Source organism: Colletotrichum costaricense (assembly GCF_030867565.1).
Source record: "Colletotrichum costaricense strain IMI 309622 chromosome Unknown Scaffold_6.1, whole genome shotgun sequence".
NCBI classification, from domain to species: domain Eukaryota; kingdom Fungi; phylum Ascomycota; class Sordariomycetes; order Glomerellales; family Glomerellaceae; genus Colletotrichum; species Colletotrichum costaricense.
The window spans coordinates 1,145,302-1,169,538 of record NW_026848235.1 but is presented as its reverse complement, the minus strand read 5'-3'; the positions used below and the strand labels follow the sequence as shown (position 1 = coordinate 1,169,538).

Genomic DNA, 24,237 nt, shown 5'->3' with positions numbered 1-24,237 from the left:
GGTGGATGACACCTGGTGCTTCGGCCGGGGCGCAGGTCCGCTGGGTGCGGGAAGCTTGTCCAGCGAATGGCAATCCACCGTCCAGCGCAGTCGCACTTGGTTTAGTGGGTTGAACCCCTGGAGCTGGGGCCATTGTGCTGATTAGATAACGGACGCCAATCAGCGATAAGGATGACCGAGACTAGTCCTATCCCGGCTGGCGAGGGAGCGGTCAGCCGCTGGCAGAAAATTTCAATGGAAAAAAAGTTCAGAGAGAAACTCGAGAGCGGTGCCCCGCCACAGCGAGAAGTACTGGAGAGCTTCTGAACTCGTCCAAGAACACACACCCTTCCAAACCAAGTCAATTTTCCCAACAACATAACCACGCCCATTCGCAAAAATGGCGGGCAGAGTCAAGAAGAAGGGAGAGGCCGGAGCGGCCAAGAACTATGTCACTAGAAACCAGGCCATCCGCAAGCTGCAGATCAGCCTGCCCGACTTCCGCAAGCTCTGCATCTGGAAGGGAATCTACCCTCGCGAGCCGCGCAGCAAGAAGAAGGTCTCCAAGTCCTCGACCGCCTCGACGACTTTCTACTACGCCAAGGACATACAGTACCTCCTTCACGAGCCGCTGCTGCTCAAGTTCCGCGACCAAAAGGCCCTCGAGAAGAAGATTTCGCGCGCGCTCGGCCGCGGCGATGTTGGCGATGCGAAGCGCTTGGAGAAGAACGCCGCCAGGCCCGAGGAGACTGGCAAGCCGAGATACACCCTCGACCACGTCATCAGAGAGCGATACCCGACATTTGTCGACGCCTTGAGGGACCTCGACGACTGCCTGTCCATGCTCTTCCTTTTCGCCAACCTGCCTTCGACCTCGTCCGTTCCCGCAAAGATGATTGCGCGCTGCGAGCGGTTGACCCTCGAGTTCCAGCACTACCTCATTGTGTCGCAGAGCGTCACCAAGTCCTTCCTTTCGATCAAGGGTATCTACTACCAGGCGAACATCAACGGCGAGGATGTCTTGTGGCTGGTGCCTTACAAGTTCAACCAGAGGGTTGTTGGCGATGTCGACTTCCGCATCATGGGAACCTTTGTCGAGTTCTACATGACGCTCTTGGGCTTCATCAACTTCCGTCTGTACACCGGCCTCGGCCTCAAGTACCCGCCCAAGTTTGACCAGACCAAGGACAACCAGTCTGCCGAGCTTGCTGCCTTCACCATTGAGGGCCAGAACCTCGCCGCCCCCGAGGAGCCGAAACAACTCACCAACGGCGAGACCGAGCACAGCGTCGACCCCAAGACCCAGGCCGCGGTTGACAAGGTCATCAAGAAGCTCAAGTCTTCGGATGCCGACAAGGAGGAGAGCAAGTCGGAGGAGCAGACCGAGTCCGCAGAAGAATCCACAAACGCCATCGACAAGTTCGAGCCCGCGGCGCCCGGCGGTGACGTCCTGCCCCAGCCCGTCCACTCGAGCACCGACAGAAACAAGCTCTTCGCCCACTGCACATTCTTCCTCTCCCGTGAGACTCCCAGGCAACCCCTGGAGTTCCTCCTGCGGTCGTTCGGCTGCAAGCGCATCGGCTGGGACGCCGTCCTCGGCGAGGGTGCCTTCACCACCGACGAGCGCGACCCGTCCATCACCCACCAGATCGTCGACCGTCCCCCCATTTACGCTGCCAACAGCGAGGAGGGCGATGGCGAGGACAACCAGACATCTCAGAAGCTCGCGCCCAACCAGCGCATCCCCGGCCGGATATACGTCCAGCCCCAATGGGTCTGGGACAGTGTCAACGACGAGGAGCTCAAGCCGGCGGACCAGTACGCCCCCGGCGCCCAGCTCCCTCCCCATCTCAGCCCCTTTGTCAGGCAAGTGCAGGGCGCGTACGACCCGACCATCCCCCTCGAGGAGCAGGAGCCCGAAGGCGAGGCCCTGGCCGAGAGCGACGAGGAGATGGCCGACGACGTGGACGCCGGCGACATGGACGTTGCCGGGTCCGACGAGGAAGAGGAGGGCGAAGACGGCGAGGGCGGCTCCGACGTTGACGGCGTCTCCGAGGACGAGGACGACGTCGGCTCCGAGAACGACGACGCCGACGCGCAGCGCCAGCTCGAGCTCGAGGCCGAGCTCACGGGCGGCGCGGTCCAGGCCAAGGAGACCAAGCCCAAGACCAAGAAGGAGGCGGCCCGCAAGGCGCACGCCAAGAAGGTGGCCGAGGAGGCGGAGGATATCGAGCGGGCCAAGGGCATGCTGAGCAAGAAGAAGAGAAAGCTGTTTGAGCAGATGCAGTACACTAATAACAAGAAGAGCGCGCAGGACGAGAAGCTGCGTGCCAAGAGGAGAAGGCTGGAGAGGGAGGCCGCGAACAAGAAGGCCAAGGCGTAGAGGATGATGAATGTGTTTGCGGTGAAGAAGAAGAGGGAGGAGAGAAAAGCTTGTTTTGTGTTTCTGTTTTATTCTAGAATGTGTAGTAGGCGTTTGTTATACCATAATTGTGGTGTTGGGACGATAAATACATGCCTGGGACACATGAAAACAATCTCTCCGTGAATTAAAGTGAGGTGTTGGTAGTACGCTGTGATGCGCGTGAGTCTGTACAGACTCGACCGCACGTTAGGCTACCCGTTTGGCCTTTCCTCGAGGCAAGTTTCGGTGAGATGTGGGCGGGTCCATTTTTCTTTTACTCTTCACCTCGCTTCAACCCACTCTGAAAACCGCTGTTATTCACCTATACATTTCATTCCACCTCACTCAATTGATGCGTATTCTTTTCACATGTGAAGCATCCGAATTTCAGCTTTTCCAGGCATCATATCCACGTCATGACGGCACATGAGGAATCGTGGGACCTCGACACCGATGAGATTCGCTCCGTCGACTCTGAAGAGCTTTATGAGACCAGACCCAACCGCTGGAAGGGCAACAAGGCGACATGGAACACCTACACGCAGGAGGAGCGACTCCTCCATCGCTCCATGGAGAAACTCCGGAATCGCGACTTATCGGTGCACCTGTATAACGCATTCGCGCTCCGGAACCGTGCAGTACGCCCCAGCGCCGCGGGACAGCCTGAGGAAGCGGTAGGTTTAGAGAGCAGCGCCGTCTCATTCCCACGACCCAGTTCCATATCGCTGACCATTCTTTTTCTCAGGACACTGATAGACCGCTGGAAGAAATCGTCGACAGCGGCGAATGGCGCCCGCCGAATCTATGGACGGCGTGGCCCATGAACTCGCGCATCGTGCCGGGCGACGACTTTCTAAAGGAAACTCACGATGAGGACGACGAATTCACCACGCGCTCCAGGAACGAACAGCTCCCCAGCACAGCGTTAGAAGAGGAATTGACGGCTACGATTTTACGCCAGGCGAAAGAGCGGTTTCTTCGCCGGCAGCGCAAGGCTCGAGAGCGAGAGGAAGCTGCGAGGACGCGGGACGAATCCGCCAACGAGAGGGCGGCGGCGTCTTCCATGTCTGCGCACTCATCCGCGGTCTCTGACGAAGACGACGAAGACGAAGAAGGGAACACGCCTCCGCCATCAGGACAAGGCGCGCAAGCGGCGGGGACGTCCGACGTAGAGGTCGAAAGGCCGAAGCGCAGCAAGACGTACGAACCAGTCGTCTCCGCCAACGACGAGCTCTCTGCCGACCTCCTCCGCCCTTCGGTCCGTCATATCCTATCTACCTTGGACGACACCCTCACGGCTCTCCACAACGCCCGCCTCGCGGGCCTAAGCTACATGACCGACTCGTCCGCCTCCGCGACCGACGTGGAGGACGACAACGCCTCGGACGCAGCTAGCGTCTCGTCCGCGGCGTCACGAGCGAGCTCATCGGCGTCGAAGCGTAAGAAGAAGGGTCGGCCGCGGAGCAAGGCGCCCAGAACCCCGGAGCCCGAGTGGACGAGGGCGCTCGAGAGGAGAGGGCGACCGAAGAAGGTGGCGGTCCCGCTGCCGGGAGAGACGGAGAAGGAGATGAAGATCCGGATTGCGAGGGCGTCGAAGAAGAGGATCCCGTTCTCGTCGGACGAGGAGGACGCAGCTGCTGCTGCTGAGACGGAAGGGGAGGATGCCGTCGTGAAGAAGGATGAAGAGGGATCGGGGGTGGAGACGTCGAGGTCGAGGCCGCCGAGGAAGAGGCGTGATTTGCCGGCCGAGGCGCGGGCTGAGGCCAAGATCAAGGCGCGGGAGACGATGCTTGGGAATTGGGGGCTGCGGGACTGGAGCGATGTCGTTGGCGCGGCGTCGCTTTCTGGCTTCAAGCCTGATGTTGTCGCGAGGGCGGCGCAGCGGTGTGCTGATCTGTTCGGGCAGGGGATGGAGATGCGGACTCTGTTCGAGGGGCCCGCGACGAAAGGGCCGAAGCCGCAGACGACGCGGTACGTCCCCGGTGGAGGCAGCAGCAGCAACCGTCGTGGCGGTGGTGGTGCTACTGCCCCGTACGCGGGGGCGTCCAGCTCAGAAGACTCGGAGAAGGAGAGGCCCGTCGTGAAGGCACGGCGTTTCGGGGCGGCATCTTCTCGACAGAATAGTCTGGCGCGCGACAGTATCCCACCCAGCGACTCTGACGCCACGGGACGAGGACGGAGCACGACGGCAGCGGCGGCAGCGAGACGATCGCGGAGCGCATGCCGCGCGTCGTCTGTGGGGTTCTTCTACTGTCCCGTATCGGGCTGCGAGCGCTCGCTGGAAGGGTTCGGGCGGAGGGCGAATCTGCAGCGGCACGTGGCGACGATGCATCCGGGCCGGGTAGGAGATGCTTTGGGCGGCAGTGGCGGCGGGGGGAGCGACCGCTTCGACGTGGAGAGCGAGGACGAGATGGCGGGTGCTGTGCACGTTGACGGGTTCATGAGGCCTATTCGGGCGAGGAAGGGGTGGAGGGCCGAGGATACGGGGAAGAGGAAGCGGAAGAGGCATTATCGGGGGCGGAAGAGGGATGAGAGCGATGGTGGGAGTGAGATTGGGGAGGCTGTGTTGGATTCTACGTAAGAACACTCGCCTCGGTTCCGGTGCTATCGTGGTGTGGTGATTCTCTCGTGCAAACAATCTACGGATGCTATCTCCCTGATGCGTAGTTTCAAGACCGGCATGGCCTGGCAGGGAATACTCTCACAAATGAAACGGGAGCCAATGCCGCCTTGAAAAACTCGAGTTTCCCTCTCTCTAACTTCACGGCGAACACACGGGCACATGAAAAATTCACAGATACTGCCACCCTCGGGTTTTGTGATGGTAGCAAACACATTTGATCTCAAGTCCACGTGTGGTCCGGGAGTCTATACAGATACCAACCTTGTAACCTCCAAGTTAATGAAAGCATGCTCTGGCCCCTAGTAGCGTGAAGGAATGTACATGGCAATCTGGCACAGGAGGTAGACGACACCATGGGAGGAGCATCACTCCTCTTCGATGAGCCTCGAAACAGTAGATTTGCCCTCGATCTTCGTCAGTTGGGGGTGAAACCACATGTAAGAAGGGAATACTACAAAGCAGGTAAGAGATCGCTCATGAAAATGGTCTTTTTGAACAGTAGAATAACCAACTCCTATTCCCAAGGGTTGCCCGCTAAAACACACATTTCTTTCACATCATTTTTGGCTACCGCCCCCAGCATCTCCCTCTACTTCTGCAGAGGCTGGCCCATACCGCCGTACGTCACCATCTTGGTGACCTGGTACTCGGAAACACCCAAGAGCGACCCCTCTCTCCCGAACCCAGACTCCTTGACACCACCAAACGGCGCCGCCGGATCCGAAATCAAGCCCGTGTTGACGCCCACCATACCGACCTCAAGATGCTCGGCGACGCGGTGCACGCGCTGAATGTCCCTCGAGAAGAAGTACCCCGCCAACCCGACATTCGTCGCGTTCGCCAGCTTCACGACCTCCTCTTCCGTCTCAAACTTGAACAGCCCCGCAACGGGACCGAACGTCTCCTCGCTCGACATGGCCATGTCCTTGGTCATACCCGTAATAACGGTCGGCTCGTAAAAGTTGTGGCCCAGCTTGGAAATCTTGTTCCCGCCCACGACGACTTTGCCGCCTTTCTGCTCCGCGTCGCGGACGTGGGATTCCACTTTGTCGATGGCGCGGTCGTGGATCAAGGGGCCGTGGGTGGTTCCCTCCTCGAAGCCGTTGCCGACCTTGAATTCCTCCACCTTTGCGGCGAATTTCCGCGCAAACTCGTCGTAGACGCCGCTCTGGATGTACAACCTGTTCGCGCACACGCACGTCTGGCCCGAGGACCTGAACTTGGAGGCGATCGCTCCGGCCACCGCGGCATCGACGTCGGCGTCGTCAAAGACGATGAAGGGGGCGTTGCCGCCGAGTTCCATGGAGAGCTTTTTGAGGGTGCCGGAGCACTGCTTCATGAGGAGCTTGCCGACGTTTGTGGAGCCTGTGAAAGAGATCTTCTTGACGGTCGGGTTGGTGGTCAGAGCCTCGCCGACTTCGGGGGTGTTGTCGAGCGAGGTGACGACGTTGACGACGCCGGCGGGGATGCCGGCGCGGTGGCCTAGTTCGGCGATGGCGAGGGAGGTGAAGGGGGTTTCGCCGGGGGCTTTGCAGACTACGGTGCAGCCTGTCGCGAGGGCGGGGCCGATTTTGCGGGTGATCATTGCGGCGGGGAAGTTCCATCTGTGGTGTGTTAGTCTGAGAACCGTTTTCTACACAGGAAACAAGAGGGGGACATACGGTGTGATGAGACCGCAGACACCAACGGGCTCCTTGATTGTCCAGACGCGGTTCCCAGGGACGGAGGAGGGGATGGTGTCACCGTAGATACGGGGAGCCTCCTCGCTGAACCACTCGAAAAAGTTGGCGGCGTAGGTGACCTCACCCTTGGCGTCGGCGACGGGCTTGCCGTTCTCCCAGGTGATGAGGGTGGTCAGGTCCTCTGCGTTCTCCATCATGAGGTCGTACCACTTGCGCAGCAGCTTGGAGCGCTCGCGGCCCGTCTTAGTGCGGAAGGTCTCGAACGCGGTGGCGGCGGCGGCGATGGCGGCGTCCGTGTCAGCTGCGGAGAACTCGGGGCATGATGCGATCTTGGTGCCGGTGGCGGGGTCTGTATGGTTGTTAGTCTCCTGTCTTTTCCATGATTTTCCATACATGTCTAGATATATGCACAAAGTCAGGATTGTAAGGGGGGAGGGGGATATACCGGTCACGTCAAAGGTCTTGCCAGACTTTGCCTTTACCCATTCGCCGTTGACGTAGCAGACATCCTGCTTCAGGAGCGAAGGGTCTTTGAGCTGTGTGAAGTGTGAGTGAGTGAGATTTCCTATGAGATTGATCGAGTGCAGCTGAGATGTTACGGGTGGTATATTACGTACCTTGGGAACCATGGTTGAAGCGGCTCTAAGAGTAAATGGAATATACGGTGTCCGGACAGATCGGAAAATGGTTCTGGGTACAAATCGTGACGCCGGGGCGACTGCTCTCTGTAGTGTAATGGGCATGGTGATGGAGCGGGAAAATGGACGAAGCTCTTGGCTCGTTTGTTGATAAAGGCCGTGGGAAGTGCGGGGAGCTTAGCTATCCGTCTGGTCTAAAGGGAATTAAGCTTCTAGCTTGGGGTCCTATGAGGATGACGCGCTCAAACGCTTCCCTTAGACGCTGGATTGACAATTGAGGTGTGTGAGATGCGGTTGCAGCTGTCAATGATCTTCAACGGCAGTTATCAACGACTCAATTGGCGAATTTTGGGTGAGCGACAACGGAGACGTGGTGAGAGAGCTGGGTGTCACTGTGTCGGTGGTGAGTGGCAGAGGTACCGGGTGACGTTCGATGACGTCCACCCCACTTTGTTGACCGGCCCGGTTGGGCTTACCGCAGACCGGCACGGAGGTGGCTGGTGGGCGGTGTTAGGGTGCTGCACCTCGACAGGGCGGGGTCACTAACAGATGACATACCTACTTATGTAGGTACTTACTTCTTGTACCTGAATCTGATATCTGAGTACGTACATTGTGCCAGCCACGGCCCGGCAACCGAGGACCGCAGACAAGAGCTCAAAGATGTTCCTGCCTTTGATGGCGCCTGCAATTGTTCCTGGGTAAGGTGTCTGTCTTCAGGTATACGTACCTGCAAAGTAGGCAGGCGGCTCTTCTAGAGCTCCAGCTGTGTTGAACTTGATATATGGATACTTCGTCTTCGTGGTATCTACCTCAGAGAACTTATAAGGCACAGAATGAACTGATCTGATCAGCCAAGCGCACGCTCCAGCTGTTCATCTCATCTTCTGTCAAGTCACGTAAGGAAAAGAAAGCTCAACTTGACCTAGGAACCTTGATTCCACTTGCTCAATTGGTAGTCTACGGTACTCATTCATAGGCCAGCCTTCAAAAATCCCCAGTATAGGGCGAGCCTCGCTTCCTTAGTAGTCAAATACGCATGGGAATAGTAATTCCCGATCCTGCAGCAACAACCCTGGCAAACAGACCAGCGCAGGCCAAGTCGTCACTGCATCCCCCCGCGTTGATCTCGCCCGTTCCGACAGCGTAAGCGACCTGCATGCCGTCACGTTCCCATGCCGCTTGCCAAATCATGGCCATCGCTCGCTATTCTATTTCCTTGCTTCTCCTCACCTTCCTTTCAGCTAGCACGCTGCAAATCTCCCCTTGGCGACAACTTTTAAAAATGACCAGCTATAATCTCCACGACGGCGCCGTTGCCCACCCATGCGGGGAAGCTTATTCTCACTTCACTCTCTCTCACCGACATTATCCCCGCTGAGATAGCCGCCGTTTCTTTCCTGCCAGCCATCATGTCGTCTGTCATCAGATCCGTAGGCTCGGCCCTGGGTGACGAGCTCGAGTGCTTGTTCTCTGCCTTTTCGCCTTGGTTCTATGCACTCAAGCTGCCCTCTGCCCTGACCGCCGCCGTTGAACTACTTGTCGTAGGCGCCGTCAATGTCACTGTCCCCGGTCCCAAGGAGGCGAGTCCCGTCTTTGATGCCTTTGTGAGCTACTCGCTCGAGTTTGCCTTTTTCCCAGATTTTGCTGGTACGTTTACGCCATACAAGACACCCTGACAAAGTAAAATGTCACTCATCATGATATTCCAGGAAACGCCTCGGCACCAAACAAGTTCTCAGAGAACCTGCTCGCCAACTTAGGTAACCTACAAGGCGTCCGCCCTTACATCCGCGTAGGCGGGAACACCCAAGACTATGCCCTCTATGATGAATTTCTCCCCTACGCCGTGAATGGCACCTACGATCTCGCTAGGTCAAAGGACTACCCAACCACCATCCACATCGGCCCCTCCTTCTTTGAATCGTACAGTACTTTCGAGGACACCAAATTCACCCACGGCTTCAACCTAGGCCTGGGCGGCAACCGCTCAGAAGGATGGGACACCCTCAAAGCTACCGTTCCGTTGGCCTGCAAGGCCATCGGCAAGGACAACCTCGACGTCTGGGAATACGGCAACGAGCCGGACCTCTTCTCCACCTCGGCCCAGGGCCCCGTCCGCCCTTCGTCCTGGAACGAGACTATCTATGTGGAACAGTGGCTAAATGGCACCCGTGAGATCGCCGCCGTCCTCGCGGAAGCGTGTCCCGATTTTCCCAAGCCCGTCTTCATGGCGCCTTCCAACGCCGGCACCGCCAATCGGCTCCGTGCACCAGCGCAGTGGGCCGCCGGCCTGAATACCGATGACAACGTCGCCCTCTTCTCGACGCACAACTACATCAGCGGTGCCGAGAGCCCTGGCGTGACGCTCCGGGGCACGCTGATGAACCACACCCGCACCGTGCAGTCCGTCCAGGCTCATGTGAAGGAGTACGCCAACCTCACGGGCCGCTTCGACGATGTGCCGCCTCATATCTATGGAGAGCACAATTCGCTGTACAACCAGGGCAAGCCGGGGCTCTCAAACTCGTTTGGCGCCGCACTGTGGGGCGTCGACTTTAACCTTTATGCTGCGTCCCAGGGAATCAAGCGCGTCCACATGCACATGGGCACCGACTATCGTGTAAGACCTCCTTCGTCCCTCTTCACGGGGATCATGCTGATATCTGACATCCACACAGTACCAAAGCTGGCAACCCGTCCACACAAACATCACCGCCCTCGGCACAAAAGCCCCTTACTACGGTAACATCGCCATAGCAGCCTTCCTCGCCCCGTCAAAGTCCTCCCCCACAACCCCAGTCTCTGTAGCCCACATCCCCCTCCCATCCTCTGACCAAGAGACAATATCCGCCTACGCGGCCTACCACGGCGATACCCTCTCCCGCATCCTCGTCATCAACCTCACCCCGCACAACTCCACCGTCAACGGCACGGGCACGACGCCCGACCCGAATAGCAATTCCATTCGCGGGGTTAAGGTGTACAGTTTCGCCGTACCGTGGGCCAATGATGTATTCGCCAATGTGCGGCGGCTGGCTGCGAACGGGAGCGATGCCATCTCGGGGGTTACGTGGGATGGGTGGAGTTACAATTACGAGCTGGACGAGGGCAAGCCTGTGAGGTTGGGAAATGTCACTGTGGGTGAGACTACGATTGTGAATGGGGGGAGGGTTACTGTTGCTGTGAGGGATAGCGAGGCTGTTGTTGTGAGTCCTGTTTTGGGGTGTAGGGCGAAGAAGAGATTGTGAATGCCGTCCTGTACTTTATTTCATGATGATTCGATCCATATTCACTTCTCTCGCGACTAGCCATTGTCTTCCGTTTCTGACACAACAGTCCACAACCACATCCCAACACCACAAGATCAAACAAGCAACTCCACCAACAACCTCACCTCTTCTCCCCAAACTGCCTCTCCACCTCCCTCGCAAACTCCCCAATAGTATCAAACCGCCACTCAAACCCAACATCACCCTTCGTCTCCTCCCAATCCCCTCCCACCCCTTCCCCGTCCTTGGCATCGCCGCCCCTCGAGATCCAAACGCTTCTTAACCCAAACTTCTTGGCGGGGACGTGGTCGGCAGTCAAACTGCGCGCAACGTGCAACAGCCCCTCCCCCCCTTCGTCATCCCACTTCACCCCAAACTCTTCCTGCACATGCTCAAACAGGTAGAAGAAGTTGCCGTCGGCGGGTTTGTAGCTTCCGATTTGCTCTGCTGTATACACGGCATCGAACGCCACGGGCGAGAAGTGTTTTAGGGTGTGAGAGATGTTCGAGGCGTCAATGTTGGAGAGGATGATTAGTTTGTAATGTCTCTTCAAGATCTCCAGTCCGGGGATGGTATCCTCAAAGGGGGCCCAGGTCCCCGGGAGCGAGCCAAAGGCCGTGGCTTCTTCTTCCGTCACGGAGACGCCGAGTTCTGCTGCGAGGGTGCGGAAGGAGGAAGAGAGGTTGAGGTCGTAGCGGAGGGTCGGGGAGGAGGATTGCAGGGCCGCGGAGAGGGTGTCGAAGCGTCTTGTGAGGGATGCTTCTGTGGGAGGTGCGTCGCCGGCGGAGGAGGAGGAGGAGGGAGGAGGAAGACGGGAGATGATGGGTTCGAGACCGGCGCGGAGACCGGATTCCCAGTCGATTAGGGTACCGTAGCAGTCAAAGGAGAGGGCTTTGAATTTTGTGAGGTCTGGGTAGGTGGACATTTTGGGCAGGTAATAGGGAGGTGAGTGGGTAGATGGGTAAGTAGTTGTGAGAGAGGATATATGTTGGGGTAGGATGGAGAGAGGAGGGTGTCTTGGACCGGGCACAAAGTCTGTCAATACCATTCAAGTCTAGGCATGAGATAGTTGTGAGGGAAAAGATGTCAACATTCAAGATGGAAACAAAAGAGAAAGAAACAAGAAGAGAGAGGTTTGACAAAATACCAGCGTTTTATACCAGTTCTCAGGAAACACGGAGGTGGTGTAGTGTAGTACCAACTCAGCACCTCATCCTCAAGGGCGCGGATGACGAGCGGGGAGATCGCCACCTCGCAGCACACAGCACATCATTACCCTCCCCCAAAGCTCATCATATCCGACAGTCTACCCATCTATTCCTCTCTGGGCTATACGAATAGAAACTTCACAAGCTTGAAAGTATAGTCAACGGTAAAAGTCAAATGGTAGCAAACAACGTAGAATTAAAATACGTCCTCAAAAGAAGTGTCATGGGTATCAACAATACCAATAAGCCTGCCTTTACACGCCATAATCCTACCCAATCGAATGTAAAACCTCAAAAACCCCGTAATCGCCATTTGCACAGTTCAATTCCATCAACAATAATCCCTTCTCGGCGCCCAAAACCACTTCACTAACAATCACCTAATTCAACCGCGGGCTCTTCCTTCTGGGCCCCAAGCTCGACGAAAAGGACGAAGGGGGCAGATTCTCCCGCCCCTCGATGGGAAGCAAGCTAGCGTGCTTGCGACCCTTCACCACGGGCCGCGTCGAGGTCCGCTTGCTAAACAGCAGCGGCGCCGTGTTCTCGTTGATGGACATGATGCTCGTCGCCGGGTCGAAGCCGTGGTTACCGGTCGTGTTGGGGTTCACTTCGCGAAGGCTCATGTTAAAGGGGGGCATCTCCGAAATCATGCTAAGGGCCGACATACGAGTCGACGTGCGCGCCGGTGGCGGTGACCGGGACATGTCGTTTTCTGTGTCCGAGAAGACCATGGCCTCGGGCGCGGGCTTGGTGGGCGTCGCGGAATCGCTGAGCTCGGCGAGGAGGGCCTCGTGCGCTTCGGTCCGGGGCAGGTCGGTTGGGTACCGGTACTGGACCTTCATCGGCGTCTCTCCTGTCGGGCGGTACTCCTGGATGGTTGTTGTTTCGATATCCTCCCGGAGCGCAGTCAATGGCTTCGACAATTGCTGGGTCAACGGGTCCAGGCCTTGCAACATCTCCTCGGTTTCGGTCTCCATCTCCTCGCCGAGGTCATGGACACGGTCAAAGGTAGTCTTGAAGTGGCTCGAAATGTTGCCGAAAGACTTCTCCACAGTAGACGACAAGCCCTGCATGGACTCGTTGTGGCGTTCGTGATGCGAGGCGTTTTCGGAACGAGCGCGGGTGACGAAGTCGTCCAACGCTTCCATTTGAACGTCAAGATCCTTCAGTTGCTCGTCCACGACACGAACAGTCTCGGCGTGAACCGACTTCGTGGTTGCTTGAATGGCCGTGCTGTGCTCCTCGGCGACCTAGTTGTAGATTAGCATCTTGTTCAGCCATTCACAGGGTCTTTTCCACTTACCGTCCAGTCATCCTTCAACTTCTTCTTCATCGCGTCACGAGACTTGGCCACATCAACAAGGAAGTGGCTCTCCTTGGTATCCCACGCGCCCATATCCTCAGAATACTGTGTCACGGTGTCTTGCAGCGTCACATTCGTGGCCAAGACCTTCTTCTGCAGCTGCGCAGTCTTCTCGGCAAGGCGCGTCTCTTGAGTTGTCGCCTGAGCATTAATCAGAGATGCAATCTGAGTCAACAAATTCTGTCGGTCCAGTGCCGCTTGCTTCCTCTCCTCATCTAATACTCGCTGCATCTGGGCCGAGGTGGTCTCGTTCTCCTCGATAACATTATTGGTTGCGCTCTCGAGTTGTTGTCTGAGTTTGTCGGATTCGCTTCGCTGTTCCGTGATGTGCTTCACGAGTTCCTCAAACATGCTCTTGAACTCCTTGCCCAAAGAGCTATACGAAGAGTGCAACTGCAGACATGTTAGCTTTCAAGACCGACCAAAGGTATCCGTACTGTCTTACCTGGCTGTGGAAAGTGTCGAGCTCGCTGAGGACATCTGCAGCAATGCGCTCCGCAGCACCAGCAATGGCATGGAGACTCTCTCCAACCTGCTGCTTGACGGTGTCGCGCACGACTTTGATCTCCTCGAGAACGTCATCCATCTCGTCCTTGGACTTTTCGTTCTGCTCCAAAAGTTGCTTCCTCGATTCCGCAAAGGAGTCGAGCTGTTCGTCGAGAAACTGCTGGGTAGAAGATAGCTTTCCCAACTCTTCACTGACAAAAGCGTTCATGCGCTCAGAGATACCCGAGATATTTTCCCGCTGCTTCTCCTGGAAACTCTGTACACGCTGCTCCACCAAGTTCGTCACCTCAGACACTTCGGCTTGTGCTGTGCCCCAAGCGCTTCGGTTGATGGACTGAAGCTCCGACTTTCTCTTGTTCTTCGCTCTGAGACCATCCACATCGTGGACCGTCTTCTGCAGGGTTGCGATGAGTTCTCCGCCGACTTCGGCCAGCTTCTCCTCGGTTTCCTGGTGAGCCTTGCGAAGGTGAGTCTCCTCGGCGAGGCTCCTTATTGTGGCCTGAAGCACGACCTCAGTCTGTTCGAGAACTTCCTGGGTCTCATCGAGCTCAGCCTTGGTGCCTTCGTGGTCCTTCCGCAACCCCATGAAGCTAGATGTCAGAGCGAAGAGCTCCTGCACCTTGTTCTTCAGGTTACCCTCGAGAGTCTCCATCTTGGCTGCCTGCTCCTCCATAACAATGCGTCGCGATTCGCTCTGGGCCGTCATCTCCTCGTAGCTCTCGTTGGAAAGGTAAACACCGTTGCGCTGTCTGGTCGTAATCAGCTCGCTCTTGAGCCTCTCAATCTCCGTCGCAAAGTCCCTGAGAAGCATTCTCTTGTTGATCATCGCGTTCATCTGCGGCTTGTTGCGAATGTTCTTGGCTCGGAATGCATAGTCTAGTGTTGAGATCGTCTCCTCGAGGTTGCTCTTCGCCGGCGAAATGGTGGCAATGATACAAGTCTTCGTCTGTCCACCCAAGGAATCTTGCAAAAGTCTGGTGAGCTTCGACTCTCTGTAAGGAATATGCTGGCCCTTATCAACCAACGCGTTGATGACTCGACCGAGGGTCAAAAGACTTTTGTTGATCAAGCCCGCCTCAGCAGCCCGCTTGTTCTCCGCCCCGGATCGTTGAATGTTCTCACTACCGGCCAAATCGACGAGGTTGAGCTTGCCGGCGCTAACGTAGTCGTCACTTCCATCCTCGCCCTTCTTGCGGACGTAGGCGGTAACAGTGAAGACCGTGTGACTTCGGGAACTGAGGTCGTTGCACTTTGTCGCCGCGACCTGGCGCTTCAAGCTTCCATCCTGAAGAACCTTGATACCTTCACCGGCGTTTCTAATGTGTCTCTCCTCCATACCCTGCACCACTGTCGTCGCGTGTCTTCTTGATGTGTCGTCAAAAATCTTCAGCTTCGGGCCGTCCTCGACAGCGATCAAATCGCGTAATTCTTCGTTGTAGAGTTCGATGAAGGAGCACTTGACGCAGCTTTCGGTGTCGTCCACTTCGAGTTTGTTGAATAGCGCGTGGAGAGCTCGGGGGATGATGCCGGCATTATCAGATAGAAGGCCGAGAGTTTCTGTCATGTCACCTGACATGGTGTATGTCTTGCCTGTACCAGTCTGGCCGTAGGCGAAGATTGTGCAGTTGAAGCCAGCGAGCATCTACACAATGTTAGCCAAGTCTCATTAGCCAGGTAACATCCTGGACGCACCTCATCCAAGATGGGCTTGACGGTATCATCAAAGACCATAGTCTGATCCGCCGCCGCAGAAAAGACGCGATCAAAGTTATACGTCTTGTTGCTCAGCGCGTTCGGGCCGAGCTTCAGCTCGACATTCTTGCCCTTTGCGCCATCAGCCTGAACGACGACGGCGCTGTTCTCCTTAACCTCGCGATCGTTGCGGCCTCTACATCGGACGACGACGTTGATGTTGGTCTCCTGGCCCGGCGTATCAAAGTCGTACTCGCGCTCCTTACGCTTCGTCGCGTTGGTGGCGACCGAAGCGACGGATTCGGCGGGCGAGGCGGGACGTTGGGTCTGGGAAGGGCCATGCTGGTATCGCAAGTTCGAGGTCCGCGTTCCCGGTCGCACGCTCGAGCGAGCCGCGGCGCCGGTGCGCAGGTTCGACGAGGCCGTCCTCGTCAGCTCCCGTCTGGAGCTCATGATTTGGGTGCTAGTATTTCTTTTTTTCGAGTGGTCGATGGTGGATGTAGTAGGATAAGTGGTTGAATGAGTATACAATCCAAAATCGCAATCAACAGCTCGCCGGGGAAAAAGTAGGTGCCGTTTCGTGTTGAATGGTGTGAAAGTCGGAGCCGTCAAAAAGTGGTGGCAGTCGTCGGGATATCGTGTTGACAATTGCCAGGGGTAGTAAATAGAAGATGCGCGCCAAGTGGGGGCAAGCTCTGTGGTTGGTCTGCGGAGTCTGCCGTCACCCGGGCAACCGCCCCACTAGCTCATCTGCCCACACCGTTGTCTCCTCCCCGACCTCACCGGTGTTTTGGTCCCATTTCTCACCGCTCACCGGCTCCGGGTCACTCACCGAGACACGTTGGGACTGAGACAAGTGCCGTGCCTAACTAAGTACTCTGCGTTGTCTGTATTATCACATACCAAATCTCTTGCTTCCACCTGCATCATCGCACGATCTTCGTAGTATGTATGTATCATTATGTATATATAGAGTTTCCCTCACGGAAATAATAATATCACATACCCTATCCCCCTTCCATGTAGGCGGAGGGAGAAGAAGCCCAGTCCTCGAACGTCACCCATCCCGCGATGTAAAGGGGAGGGAAAAGGGAAGAAAAAGAGTCGCTAAAAAATCGCACTCAAGCGGACAAAAGTCGAACTGAAAAAACCCCGTCTTCCCCATGCTCTCTCTCTCTCTCTCTCTCTTCCCCCTCTCTTCACCATTCCCTCCCCTCTTCCGGGTATCATTACTTCTCTCCTCTCCTCCTCTCTTCTCTATCTTTTCCCCTCTTCCTCCCCATCACTAGATTTGAAAACACGCCATCTCTGCGCTAAGACAACAGCCAAATGTGACTCCAAGAAAACTTCGCTCCGTCGGCTATGCATAGTAATGACAGTGCTTATGATGATGAGCGGGTTACCAAAAAGAAAACACACAGAAGCAAGAAAATAATCCGCAACTTTTAACTTTGTGCCACAAATAAGGGCCGGGGAGTTGACTTGAGAAGGAGCCGCGAGGAGAGCCATATACATGGTCCTCGCTCACAACCACAATAACCACCTGACAGCGCCCACAGCCCCTTGCCCAACACCCCAAAATACCCTGAGGATCATGACGACAAACCAGACATACCACATGAATCCGACAAGCACCCACTCGACAGCAAGCCACATGGCGCGACGGACCCAGCGGAACCTACGTCTGCGCCGCCGCAGCATGGCCTCGATCACATCGAGCGTATGCTTAATCTTGAGTCGCTGGCCCAGCGTGAGATCGCGGCTCGTCTCATCCGCCTCGTCGGCCGCCGCGCGTGTCATGGCGGAGAGATCCGTCGCCACCCGCCGGCGAACATCCTCCACGCGGCGGTGCAGGGCCGGAACGGCGTCGGCGACAAAGTGGTCCGCCGTCTTTTGCCAGTCCTGGCCGGCGCACTGGATGGATTTGCCGAGGGTCTTGGCGGCGAACTGGTACAGCTCCGTCTGCGGTACGGCCTTGTTGCGTATGCTTGCAGGATCAGGGCTGAGCTCCGCGATCGTGGGCCAGAACACGTTTGCGACCTGAAGGTCATTCTGAGACGGTGCTTGTCGGGCTGCAAACGCGAGATGAGGCTCGTTGGCGCGGCGAGTAATTTCCATGGCCTTGATACCGGAGCTCAAGACTAGGGCACGTAACCGGGCGACTTCACGCTTCGACATAGGCGCTCGGTCAGGCGCAGGGCTGTGGTCAGAGATGGACCAGTGTCGACTGCGGTTTGAGGAAGATCCGGGACGGCCATCGGGTGGGAATGAGGGCGGAACGGCGATGATGTTGTTCAGCCGCTTGTCCGCCTCCTTCAAACCAGCACTGTGACTGCCAGACAGCGGCTCGCCCTCCGACACATCTGATAGACGCTTTGTCGACCCGGGTGACGAGGTTGGACTTGCGCTTAGGATATCGATGCGCGGCGGCTTCAGCCTGTCAAACCGAGGCGACTTATGACTTGCTGACGGTGGTGACGTGTCGGGAAGTTTCGCCGGCTCGCTCTCAATGTGCCTCAGCTTCTCGTGAGAAGACTCAAAGGCAGGCATGATGTCGAGGTAGTTCTTGCCGTTCTGCTGGCGCATACCCTGACTCCTAATCGAAGCCGTCCTTGAGAGCGGCGTTTCTCCTCTTTTCCTGCCTCTCTGCTCGGTGTCTGATTCATCCGTTGTGGTGCCCTCGGCTTCGGACGGGCCATCGCCAGTCTCCGACTCCTTACGCCAGATTAAATCACCAAGCTTCGACACACCACCACGGATAACATTGTCGATACGAGCCCCTTTGAATAACCCTCGCATTCCCGGATCGTCACTGCGCAGCTTGGTGCTAGCAGTGCTGCGATGAGACTTGTGGCTTTCGCCTGTTGGGCGTTGGACAACCTTGCGAGACGGGCTTCTAGAAGAGCCCCTTCTATCCATAGACTTTCGATCACCCGAGGATTCAGGCGAAACTTCGAATGGCGTCTTGGGCGCACTGGCCAGATCCTCCGCGCTGGATCTCTCTTCCGAAATGCGCGAGCCTCTTTCCTTGCTTCGCTCGCGGAATATCTGTTTGACCTTGGAAAACGGGTTTCGAGTAGGGGAGTTCGCCCGGCTTGACCCAGGTGAAAGATCTCCGCCGAGCGCGGGGATGAAGGGATCTCCACGAATGGCGCCGTCTGGAGAGTTGGGGAGAGATGAGTCGACTTCGAACGAGCTTCTCCTTGCAGGGACCGGAATCTCCAGACTTGACCTTCCCATGCCGCGTTGAAGGTGCAACGGAGTGAAGCGAGGCTTTTCCTTACTCTTCCTCTCATCAGACTCGCTCGCCTCCACGATAGACGCCTTTCGACTGTGTTGTCTTGACTGTGGATGTGACGTGACCCCAGCATTTCGCTCCGGCGTGACGTAACCCGATCCGTCCGGCTTCTTGGGGCCGTTTTCACGCGCCTCCATGGCAATCATTTCAAGCATCTGCTTCTCCAAGATGTCTTGGTGACTGCTGGTGAGCGTGCCTGCTCGATTCCTCCTCTCCTTCCTGAGCTTGCCTTCATTCTCGCTCTCAGACAGATCGGAAACCGAAGTTTTGCCGTTCTTCCAGTCGTAGTGACTATGCACTGAGTTGCTGTGCCGGTGGTGGTGATGGTGATGATGTCCGGTAAGATCGTGCAGCTTCTGGCGGGCACGTTCTCGAGCGCTCGATGTAGAATGTTCCGTGTCCGACTTGGCAAGCCCCGGGTTGCTGGATTTCGGATCGATCATGGCCCCTATTCCTTCGTATTCTTTACGCCCTGGTGTCTGTCCTGACTCGCTGCCATACTCTTCGTTCTGCCTAGACAAAGGTCTATGCAATTCGACGTTCTGGGGGAAGATTCGGCGCCAGTGACGATCTTCAATCAGCTGTTTGTGGTGATCTTGCTCCAGCCAGTACACATCGGCAAGTAGGTCCGCTGCGTCGATGCTCCAATCCAGCCTTGGTCTTCTCGGCTTGTTAGCGCTGGTGGTGGCCTGAAGAGCGTTTTGCTGCTCTACCACGTCTGCATCCGTGAAAGGCGGCAGCGTACAGCCATCCGTACTGGTCTGGCCCGTCGCAGCCCATTTAGCCACCTCATCAACCCAGTCGGCGACTTTGATGAAGTCTCCAAAACCCTGGGCCTCGCCATCGATCGCCTTGCGCTCCCGAGCTCGCACCTTCCTGTTGCGGATGTATTGTAACGGGTTGTAGGGACGCCCCAGCCGCACGCTGCCATCGGCACTACCATAGGTGGGAATCCTCGCAACTCCTCCAGAGGACGTAGGCGGACTGGCAGTCGTTGGGCGGCTCTGGTTGTGCGACTGTATGGGTGGGACCAGCTCCAGCAGGCGCCTGTATTGGGCCATCAGCTCCAGGTGCTCCTTTGCCTTTTGTACTCGTGCCAGGGTTGACGCGGTAAAGTGGTTCCGAAAGGTGCCTTCCCGGCTCATGTCGAACGTCGCCTGCAGCGGGCTGCTAAGCATTCCCGTCGAGGGTAATCGCGGAGTAAGTGCCTTTTCAGGCCCCGGGGACCTCGTTCTCGACATTCTCCTCTGCTGTTGCAAGTGGTTTTTGAGGTTCGCGCCTGTCGTTCCGTCTGGAAGCTGTGCTAGCGTCGGCACAGCCTGAGGCGGCGCGATCCTTCGCGACACCTGCCGTCGAGATTCGCTCAAGTTAAGAGCCATGTTCACGATCTGCGCCGAGTCGATATCGAGTGGGGCATTCGCAGGCGGCGCGAAACTCGTCCCCGACAACGGTCTACTGCCGTTGGGCGCATCCCGTTTCCTGACCGTCAGTCTATTCATAGGTTGCGGCGGTGACGAATCGCCATTTCGCCTTGGCGGGCTCTCGAGCCCAGCGAGTCCGTAGCCGGCATCGCGACCAGCGCTGGATCCAGACCTGTCCGATGCCCTTTCCGAGTCTTTCGTTCTCCGGCTGGGTGGTATGTTTCGCGTTACGTGCCGTAGTCGGGGTACCTGCTCCTCTTCCTCGGAATCACCATCGTTACGAAAGGCATCCTGCAGCAAAAAGGCTCCGTTAGAGCGATGCCTAGTGGCTCTCTGCTGCTGCTGTTTCCTCGCATCGGCCCTTCCCCCATGGTATCCATTTGTATGTTCAGCATCTTTCGGGCTCGATGCAAGTGGGCGGCGCGCACCGCTAGACTCGTCGGGCGATGGCAAAAGTGTCGTGTCGTTGAGGAGGCTACCTGTGGCACTCGACTCGCCCGTCTCGTAGCTACCCCTGCTGCTGCCCCTATCGCCAGGCATGGAGTGTGGGCTCAGCTTCCTCGTGAGAATGGCACGCTGCTGGGCGGCATCTTTCTCCGTCATGGCGGCGGAGATGCTCGCATGGCCGGCCAAGCTGTGTTATACGTTGTCACCAGCCCGTTGGTCGGTTTCGACGCCGTTCGGTCGTCGTCTTCGTAGTTGCCGTCGTCGTCGTCGTCGTCAAGCTTAGCTTGCTCTCGTCTGTCCGGTCTTGGGATAGTGGGCGGGCGATGGAAAGTGTCGGTTGGGTAAAAAACGATGAGGGGGGAACTTTTAGGGGTTCGCGACTCCCATGGTACTCTTGGTTGGATGCAAGGGGGTGGATGGCCGGGTTCAAGACGAGTCAAAAAAAGAGCCAAGTAACGGAACACCCCATGTGAAGGGACGAAAGGTGACGAAGATTTTGGAGACGTTGGCGCTGATTCGTCCGAGCCGAAACAGGGCATTGACATGTGCCAGCTGAGCATAAGTTGGCGTCGATCTCTCGGTGCCCAGGATCGTGGCAGTCCAACTTTCGACCGTACAGTATCCGTAGCAGCAGCTGGTTGTAGGAGCGCCAGTATCAGCGGCAGCGACAGCGGCAGGAGTGAAGCAAAGCGGCGAGCACACGGACGAACAAGGCCCAGGGTTCCTAGCCAGCTCTACATAGTGCTCTTTCCAACTCAACGCCTACGAATACAAAGTACCCTTTCACCCATTACGCAGCCAAAAAAGCCTGGCAGAAGCAAGTACCTCACTACGTACTCCGTACCTCTCCCATAGCTCTGCCGTGGCGTTGCAGCCGACCACGCTAAGATTTGCTCCACCCGGTGACCCCACACATGCAGAAGAATGTCTCCACCCGATTCGGCAATCGCCGGAGCGGAACATCCTCCAAACCCGAACGAGTAGCGAATTTCGTCTAATCGCAGGAGAGAGACTGTTGGATGGTCCAGGCCAGGCGGAGGTACCTTTGACCAACGGCACGACAAACAAAGAAATCCTTTGTCCCACATGTTGTGTTTTCCCAACGTCGACAGGGACATCAAGCCTCCAATTCCCAGCCAAAGGCAAGAATAGGTACTGCACGGAAAAACAGTACGGCTTTGATATTGAGTGGTTGTTGAGCGCGCTAGGCCGGCAGGTAAATGGATCCCCCGGCCCCCCGATCCGCGCTAAGGTTTCCCGGTTCAGACCGCCCATTGCATCTGAAGGGTCTCCCTGCTTCAAGCATATGTTCGACATCTCTCAACCACATGGCCTCCGTTTCCCTATTGCGTTGTAGACGAAGACTCTAGACGGATGCACTTGATTGAAATCACCATACAAAGTACTTCGTAGCCTTGAGGTTGCTGAAGCTGCTTCTCCGGTTCGGTACTGTGGTACACAAACATAAGCTTAAATTTGGCCCCGAAGCCGTCCAGATTGCCCTTGCCAAGAGTCTGGGCAGCGATCTGGTATTGTATCGTGTGTATTGTATCGTGTGAGTTTTCCCAGACTAAAAGTCCAAGCCATCCAGCACGATCGTCTACGCCAATGAACCTGGAAACAGGAAGCATATGATACAATTCAACCCAGTCAAATATCCCCGAGTTTAGATATCGCTCACTCTCCTTAACTAATAATCCGCCTATCCATAGGCCAAGAATCGTGTGTATAAAATACGTCAGTCCGTAGGAACAAGCCTGATTTCTATAACCAAACCGGAAGAACAAAATACCTAAAAGCAAAGTAGCAAAAATACAAAAAGCTCGGCCCCCTATAATAGGGAAAGCCTACGAAAGATCCGAGGAGACTCTTACCAGCCTCAGGTGTAACGATGCAAGGATTTTTACGAGAAACAAACACGGGACTCGAACCCGGGACCTATGTGTGCGGGGCTATTCGAACGCAAATGCGCCGACATTCCCCGCTACGACACAGGCCTTGGTGATAATAATGAACGAAATTGTTTCCTTTGACCTACTGGGGCAGTGGCGGTGGGCGGTGTGTGTGAATGAGGATGGGATGAAAGTTGTGCCTTGGTGGCTGCCTTGACGGGAAGGAGCTTGACGAATACGTTTGCTTGAATACTTACGCATCACCTATCCCCTTCTGGTGTTGATGGCTCGCAAAACCTCCCACGTCCGTGCTTTTCAGGGACATGGTATCATTCTCATTTTCATACTCTACATCGTCAACATCAATAACACAGAATGATATACCAATGCAGCGTAGAGGGAACAGATTATTATAGCTTTACGAAACATCAGAGAAAATCGAGTTAGGTATTTTGCGCTCCTAACGAGGGCCTGTCAACAGAACACGCCCTTCCTTTCCATTCTTCCAAGCTTCCGTCCCGCTCCCTCTTCAGTGTCCAAATTCATACAAAGAATCCAACGCGGAGCCCATCCCGTATACCTGGCGGGCCCGAAAGGGGGAACAAAATCACCAACAACAAAAGGTGGGCGCAGACAGTCTCTCGCATTTGGGGTGACCTGGGGGTATCGGGGTATCTCACCCTAACCAACTTAAGCGTGAACAGGTGACTTGTACTCGGAGAAGAAACGCTCGTGGATGCGGCCCATGTACTCTACCAAGGCGGGCTTCTCACGGATGAGAGCAGCGTGGACGGGGTTACTGTATCGCGATATGTTAGCTCTTTCTCTTTGAACTCCATCCTTCTCATGACCATGCCGTTACTTACACAGTGGTGCCGAGGACGGTGGCGAGGTTGCCGTAGACGATGAAGTCAGCCTCGGATGGACGCTGTCCGCCCAGGATCCAGAAGGGCTCTCGGGACTCCCGCGAATCGAGGCTCAGCTTCGACAGCGAGGTCTCGCAAAAGCCGTTCAGGGACATGATAACATCGGTGGCAAAGGCCTTAACCTCTTCGTCAGAATAGCGGCCGACACCCTGGAACCACAGCTGCGAGTTGACGTAGCCGCGAGCCGCCTGGGTAGAGATCTGCTTGGCGCCCCAAACAAAGTGGGAGAAGGGGCCGTCGTGCCACATCATCTCGTACTGGCCGCGCCATCTCTCGTACAACTACGTTGAGCGTTAGCGTATGCTCCTGTTTCCTATCACTATCATGTTGCGGGTTCTCCTTACAATGAGGAAGTAAGCGCGATCCTCCAGCATAGCTCGGATGCAGGCATCCTTGGCCTGGTCGGAGGGAGAAAGCTCCTTGTTAAGATCCTGGAGCTTGCCGGTCTGCACAAGACGCTTGATGATAAACTGGGACTCGCCCACAAGCTCGTCCGAGTCGGCAAGCTTGACATAAGGCACCCGGTACTTGGGTGCCTGGAAGATGTTGGCAGCGCGGTCTACGTGCTGAATACCGGCATGGCGCAGGCGAAGACGCAGTTGAATCGAAAAGGGCGTGTATCCATACTGGCCGGTAGGGCGATCAAAACTGTAGATGATCAGGTCGTGTCCAACTCCCTTCTCCACTGCGGCTTCGTCCTCGGCAGCTTCTCTAAGCTTGCGCGGAAGGTAGCGCTTGAGAGCCAAAGCATTCTGCTTGGTGTTCTGGGCTCCTGCCGGTGCGGTCTTCTTTGCCATGTTGCGAACGAGGGGGGTATATGGGTATCTTTGGGGGGTATCTCTGGGTATTCAATGAATAACTAACTGTTCTATGCTACCGCAGACC

General features: G+C 56.3%; 8 protein-coding genes across 8 annotated transcripts; 3 read left to right on the top strand and 5 right to left on the bottom strand.

Moving 5' to 3' along the window:
- Positions 1-379: 379 nt before the first annotated feature.
- Positions 380-2,362, top strand: CCOS01_06611 (pescadillo; the record flags this gene model as incomplete). Its single annotated transcript, XM_060454779.1, has 1 exon — positions 380-2,362. One exon carries the CDS (start codon positions 380-382, stop codon positions 2,360-2,362), a length of 1,983 nt encoding a protein of 660 aa, XP_060314479.1.
- Positions 2,363-2,799: 437 nt separating this feature from the next.
- Positions 2,800-4,964, top strand: CCOS01_06610 (RNA polymerase I specific transcription initiation factor; the record flags this gene model as incomplete). Its single annotated transcript, XM_060454778.1, has 2 exons — positions 2,800-3,057; positions 3,129-4,964. 2 exons carry the CDS (start codon positions 2,800-2,802, stop codon positions 4,962-4,964), a joined length of 2,094 nt encoding a protein of 697 aa, XP_060314478.1.
- Positions 4,965-5,595: 631 nt separating this feature from the next.
- CCOS01_06609 (succinate-semialdehyde dehydrogenase) lies at positions 5,596-7,431 on the bottom strand (the record flags this gene model as incomplete). The annotated part of the gene is made up of 4 exons (XM_060454777.1): positions 5,596-6,610; positions 6,668-7,037; positions 7,134-7,224; positions 7,306-7,431. The coding sequence occupies 4 exons, from the start codon at positions 7,429-7,431 to the stop codon at positions 5,596-5,598; spliced, it is 1,602 nt and encodes a 533-aa protein (XP_060314477.1).
- Positions 7,432-8,738: 1,307 nt separating this feature from the next.
- CCOS01_06608 (beta-glucuronidase) lies at positions 8,739-10,577 on the top strand (the record flags this gene model as incomplete). Its single annotated transcript, XM_060454776.1, has 3 exons — positions 8,739-8,976; positions 9,039-9,949; positions 10,008-10,577. 3 exons carry the CDS (start codon positions 8,739-8,741, stop codon positions 10,575-10,577), a joined length of 1,719 nt encoding a protein of 572 aa, XP_060314476.1.
- Positions 10,578-10,719: 142 nt separating this feature from the next.
- CCOS01_06607 (haloacid dehalogenase, type II) lies at positions 10,720-11,523 on the bottom strand (the record flags this gene model as incomplete). The annotated part of the gene is made up of 1 exon (XM_060454775.1): positions 10,720-11,523. One exon carries the CDS (start codon positions 11,521-11,523, stop codon positions 10,720-10,722), a length of 804 nt encoding a protein of 267 aa, XP_060314475.1.
- A 663-nt stretch (positions 11,524-12,186) lies between these two features.
- On the bottom strand, positions 12,187-15,821 carry CCOS01_06606 (kinesin motor domain-containing protein; the record flags this gene model as incomplete). Its single annotated transcript, XM_060454774.1, has 4 exons — positions 12,187-13,056; positions 13,110-13,562; positions 13,615-15,318; positions 15,369-15,821. The coding sequence occupies 4 exons, from the start codon at positions 15,819-15,821 to the stop codon at positions 12,187-12,189; spliced, it is 3,480 nt and encodes a 1,159-aa protein (XP_060314474.1).
- A 1,071-nt stretch (positions 15,822-16,892) lies between these two features.
- Positions 16,893-20,690, bottom strand: CCOS01_06605 (uncharacterized protein; the record flags this gene model as incomplete). Its single annotated transcript, XM_060454773.1, has 1 exon — positions 16,893-20,690. The coding sequence occupies one exon, from the start codon at positions 20,688-20,690 to the stop codon at positions 16,893-16,895; it is 3,798 nt and encodes a 1,265-aa protein (XP_060314473.1).
- Positions 20,691-23,116: 2,426 nt separating this feature from the next.
- Positions 23,117-24,149, bottom strand: CCOS01_06604 (uncharacterized protein; the record flags this gene model as incomplete). Its single annotated transcript, XM_060454772.1, has 3 exons — positions 23,117-23,225; positions 23,293-23,633; positions 23,697-24,149. The coding sequence occupies 3 exons, from the start codon at positions 24,147-24,149 to the stop codon at positions 23,117-23,119; spliced, it is 903 nt and encodes a 300-aa protein (XP_060314472.1).
- Between the last annotated feature and the right edge of the window lie 88 nt (positions 24,150-24,237).